We start from the raw sequence: 5,811 nt of genomic DNA, 5'->3' as shown, positions 1-5,811 counted from the left end.
ACCCCCACAACGCTGCCTCCCCGCTGTAAATGTTCTTGAAAGACCAGGGGAGATGGTCTCTGCTGATATATTTACCATTCAGAGTGGCTGCTTTTCAGGGCAGACAGGCAGAATGGATTGAAATTGGAGAGAAAACAGGCGACGGAAATGTGTCACCCTCACACAGCAGCACCTATATAGACTTAACAACACTCGCTACGTCGTGCTGAGAGTGTAGAGATTATCATCCGCTCTGCGGGCCGTAATATGAAAATGAGAAAAATGTCATCATTGATACGTTTTTACTCACTGCGACTGTAAACGATCCTCTGTCTAAAACACATGGTTGTAGTGGATGAAAATGCATTTGCATGGGTGCCACTCCTCAGTGTGTGTGTGGACGTTGATGTTTATGGGTGTGTGTTATGCCTTATGGCGAAAGGGGTCGAGCTGTGATTTGATTGGATAATCTATGGATTTAATATCTCATAATCCTAGTGAAATCCCCCTCGGCATCACAGAGCGAAAAAGATTAAGTATGTGTAGATGTGTGCTCATGTCAGTGTGACCGACAGGGGCAGCGTGTGTGTGCGTGTGTGTGCGTGTGTGTGAGGGGGGGGGAGACAATGAATGTGAGTTTATTCTGAGGATGATTGTATATAATATCGGCGCTGTGTGTTTGGAGATGGAGCGCAGGGGGAAGAAGAAGAAAGAAAAAACAAATAGCAAAAAACACAGTGGTAAAATGGGCTGTTGATCGGGCAGGTTTTGCCTGTGTGTTGTCTGTGCACAGGATGGGACTGTTTTTGTAAACAAGCCTAAGAGAGAAAAGGAGAGGGAGGGGAGGGGAGCAACAGGAGGAGGAGGGGAGAGAGCAAATTACTGTAAAGTGTGTACGTTAGTGGTTGAGGCTTAGAGGGAGATATTTTTCTCTCTGCTTCTGCATCTGCTCTCGAGGCAGAGCCAACATGCAACAGGCACGAATGCTCCCTCCATCATCCTTTTTTTTTTATTTGTCTGGTGTCTTTCATTTTTCCTCTCCTTTCTCCGCCTTCCTCCTCCTCCCTCACACACCTAATCCCTCTATCTCTCGACCTAGAAGCACCCTTTGTCCTCCCCATTTGTTTTTCAACCCTTTCTCTTCCGCACGTCGTTCAGGGCAACCTTGTTTACCTGATGTGGGGGTCTCATCGCCGGGGTTGCCATGACGATGGCCATGCGAGCACGGTCTTTCGTCAGAGCAGCGGGGCCGGTTGCCGTGCCGATATGAAGTGGCACAGCCTTGATGGCCTCCACTTCTCACTGTTTTCCCTCTTGTATATTCTAATTCCAATCTCCTGAGCCATCTGCTGCGCTTCTTCTTATCGCCACCGCCACCGCCACGGCCTTTACTGTTTGTCCTGCTGAAATATGGGCCATGGGATGTTTTACAGGCGTCATTCAAACGTGTTATCAATCAAAGATGTCACATTAAACTACTGCTGTGGGGTAGTAGCATCAGCTTTGATTCCTTAACTCAACTCTAAGATTACACAAGATATTTTCATGAGGGATTATGTTTTATCTTTACATTAGAAAAGATCTAATCTCATCCTGAGTCTGGCTCTGTTGTTGATGAATTATAGATCATAGAAAACCTAGAATCATAGAAAGAATGTGTCTGTGTAAATTGCTCTCTATGTCTAAACCATCCACACAGAGCCACAAGCAACCACTGGTCCAAGGTCTTGTTGTCAGACGGACTGCAATAATCTGATCAGTAAAAGAAAATGTATCCTCAGCCATCAGCTATGATTTTATTTGTGTAAAGCTGCCCTCTCTTTCCTCCAATTACGTTTTTGAAGCATTTTATCTTTGAAAATACTTTCATTTCAACCCCTCAAAAACATTTTCATAAAATATGGAATGCACTTTCAAATTAAGTGGATAAAAAAAGCTCAGAGGGCGTTATGATTTTATTTGAATGAGAGATAAAAGAGCCAGAAGACTGTGAATAAAGGTGCACTAATTAATCATATTAGATTAAAAAAAAAGATCTTAATCTTAAAAAACACAAACACGGAATGGGGGACTATGACTTCTGAAATCCAACATTTAGAATAAAGAGTGTAAATGAAGACTAAGGATGAAGCAAAGCGTACTGTACAATGGACAGCGAGGCATAGGGTATATATAATAGTAGTAGATAATATGGCATTCTGCAGAGGTTATAGTTGTTGCACTCGTACTGTAAGTGTACAAGTAGCATGAGCAGCGATTGGTAGAGTGGTGAACAATGGTCAAGAGACAATGAATGGACCGTTCTACAGTAACATGAGTGATATTTGTTGAGTGAATTTTATTCAAAGCACCTTTTAACACCACAAGTACATGAACTTTTTGGGGCGTTTGGGTCCAGTCGCAATGATGTTTTTTTTTTTATTTCCCTGCAACAAAAACATGTTAAATCTAATTTTATTCAAGGGTGAAACTATAATTTACACAAAAATTACTATTCAACAACTGCAGGAGAAGTCGCCCACATTTGCTTGACTGATGGGAAGATGGTTTTGAGACTTTGCCCTTCTATTCACTCTATCATCCTATTAATTGGTGCAATCAGTTTGACGCTCTGAGTGAGGAGACGCAGGGGCCCTTTGCAGCAGGTGCTGGTGGTATTTCAGCCGGCAGGTTTCGGGGTACGGTGGCGACGTGGACAAGGACGGTGTTTGTGCATGCGGGTCCCGGCAGCAGGACGCAACTGCAGCACCAATCAATAGTGTCTCCTGGTGACCGATCACAGCGGATCAATCAGTGACACGGGATCAGTGACTGGCTGAAATGTCACCAGCTCCATAATTAAGACCTTCATTAAGCCACAGTTAACAGAGTGTCACTCTGTTGCTCTCACCTCGACTCCTCACCGACATCGCCCTCCCTCCTCCTCCTCACTTCACGGACACACACATCCCCCCACCCTCCATCCTTTCCTCCATATGCTCCTTTCCTTCCTCTCAATCCCTCTCAATCCCACCCTTCTCCCATTTGCCCTCTCTTGTTCGTTCCTTTTCTTCATTTGATTCAATACCTCCTTTCACAGTTCTCGTGCTCTATACATTTGAAAGGCGAGGCGCCGAGGCACCAGTGTGCATAATTTCATATAGGGGTTTTGTTAAACAGTGGGGAGGACAATGATTGTGGAGAAGCAAAGGAAAGAAAATGGCATTTCAGCAGCTTGTCTTTTGATGAATTATGAAAAGGTCGCCTAATCCTTCTCTGTGTTGTGTGTGCTCTCTTTTTCCTTTATCATTCTTTTATTCTTAGGTTTTTTTTCCAGATATCATTCCTTCCTTCCTAACCCTGTATACCCTCGTCACCGTCTCTCTGTCAGGCACAGAATCTCTCACTATTCTGATGCTGCGTGCTCCTGTAATCCAGATTAGCCGGCGAGTGTGCTTAATCTTATCACTTCCCCAATCCCGCGTGGGTGTGTGCTTTTCCTGGTTTTGTGTGATAGGGGGGGGGAGAAGGAACGGTAGACGGCAGGATTAGAGCAGATTCTGAGAGAGACTCTAAGAGAGGAGGTGGAGAGAGAGAGAGAGAGAGAGAGAGAGACTGTAAGACACTGTAAATGTAATATCACACATATCGGTGTCAGCCGTGGTCTGCTGGAGTACAGTTGGCAAAAATAGAAAAAAGGAGAGAAATTAGTAGGAGGTTGGAGCACTGGCCAAATTCACTAACATCCATACATGAACGCATATGTCACCATTACGTCATATTAGCATTTCCAGATGAGTTACATTAAGTCAATACGTATATTTTGCAATTTTACAAGACATTAGTTGCCACATTTTTTATTTATTTGTCCTGTTTTTTCACTTCGACAACCCTGTCCTGTATTTAAACTGACCGTGCCATGTGGTCTTTTCCAGATGAACCGTCCAATCCAAGTGAAGCCGGCAGACAGCGAGAGCAGAGGGGGTAAGAGACACCTGTCCCCACCCAGAAAACACAGCACCTGTTCAAACAACACCTTCACAAAGTACACAGCCAAAAATGTCCGTCTCGACAAGTGATTTAGTCTTGTGTCCACACTTCAACACTTGTTTTTCTTGCAACAAGTGAAATGTAAAGTCTTTACATGACACAACCAAATCCAAGACAATACCAGTTGATGTTTAAGACATATTGCAACTTTAATTTGCATAGAAAATATTCAAGATTGAATCATCTCTCCAGCAGATAATTGTTTCAACAAAACTACAATTCAGGATTCAGAATTAGAATAAATTATCTGTTAAAATGGATGTTTTGTTGCTGTCAAACCACACCTAAAAGCTGCATGCTTCAACTGCGGGATTTACACACTTGAGATCCCTCTTCTCTAACATCTAATCAGTCACTTTATTAGTTTGTTTTCACCCACTTTTCAACATTTATAAGCATAAAAGCTGTTTCCCACAGATTTAAAGCATCACGTTCTTGTATGTTTTGTATGTATGTTTTGTATGTGACATTACTGTTGCTCATTTGCCAAATCATACCATAGTTTTATGGCAGCTGCTGTTTTAATAAGATTTAACCATCAATTTGAGAACTTAAAGCTTGAGATACATAAAGTATCTAATAGGCCTTTTTCACAGGAGACATTGTCACAGTTCGAGGTTCCTGGTGTAGTTCATGTTGACTCACTGTCACACTGAATAGAAAAGAGCCATTGTGAATGTCATATGTAACACTTATGCTTTTCCTATTATGACAAGTCAAAATATTATATTATATATTTTATTATATATAATAATCTGTTCCTTTTCAACATTTTGAGTTCACATTTTTATTTTAGCTCATTGTCAGACACCTAAAGAATCATGTTTTTGCACTTTTACCACAACACACGTGTAATATATTTTGTTGTTGACCATTTTTTGCAGAACATACTACAGTATCGTTTCTTTTAATTTCAGTATTGTTTGACAGTGAGTTTGCAGACACTTTAAATTTGCCTGATAGGTAAAAATCAATCGCAGTCGAAGCTCTTACATGTCAGCTGTCATACCACAGCTTTTTATACAACAAAGGATCAAATTGTACTTTTCGTTTGTTTGATATTTTGAAACGCCAGCTTGTGAATTCAGTGTATTTTGGCACCCAGCTCTCAAATCCAAGCACGCCACACAGGCAAAACCACATTTTCAGTCGCAGCATGTGAAAATAAATGTAACAAAACAATAAAGCCAACGATAAGTTCACTGTGACACTGCATCTCAAGCTGTAAGTCTCTCGACAGCTGACTTTCATACCATACTAAAGTGAAGGGGAAGGAAGTAGCAGCCTGTTATATATAGAATAAAGGTTATAATGTATAAATCTTTGGAGAACAGTCTGCAGGAATGTAATGTGATTAGTAGTGAATGGGCTAAAACATGCAGAAACACTGGTCTGATCCTTCACAGACGGGGACAGACGGAGCAGCTTCTCTGACAACACACAGGGTGACAAACATTTGAGTCACCGCCAGATGCTGTTTGTTTGTTGTGATGTTCATGTTACTGCACTCTGGTGGCGCTCTCAAGCATTGCAGGCTGACGTCCATCCTGCTTTTCTAGCTGCTTATCACACTGTTGTTGTTCCCTGTTATTCATGCATGTACAGTGACGTGGCACTTCTCCCTTTTTTTTCACCTTTTTCACTTGCCTGTATCTCCTCTCCCATAAAATATCTACTCCTGCTTTTTGCCCTCCGTAATCTCACTCAAATTACCCACACATGATCCTGTTTTTTCTCCTCCCGTCTTGGCATTCTCCTTCCCCTTAGAAGACAGGAAGCTGTTTGTGGGCATGCTGGGAAAAC

General features: G+C 42.1%; 1 protein-coding gene across 1 annotated transcript in view; it reads left to right on the top strand.

The window, feature by feature from the left end:
* celf3a (cugbp, Elav-like family member 3a) overlaps positions 1–5,811 on the top strand; it is a 19,909-nt gene that overhangs the window by 4,729 nt on the left and 9,369 nt on the right. Inside the window, exons 2-3 of the mRNA XM_035681922.1 lie at positions 3,894–3,942; positions 5,776–5,810. Coding sequence (XP_035537815.1) covers positions 3,894–3,942; positions 5,776–5,810 — 84 coding nt within the window. The remainder of the gene's footprint in view (positions 1–3,893; positions 3,943–5,775; position 5,811) is intronic.

Source organism: Morone saxatilis, unplaced genomic scaffold (genome assembly GCF_004916995.1).
Source record: "Morone saxatilis isolate NCDOM2014 unplaced genomic scaffold, NCSU_SB_2.0 Contig9, whole genome shotgun sequence".
Lineage (NCBI taxonomy): Eukaryota > Metazoa > Chordata > Actinopteri > Moronidae > Morone > Morone saxatilis.
This window is presented reverse-complemented; position numbering and strand designations above follow the sequence as displayed.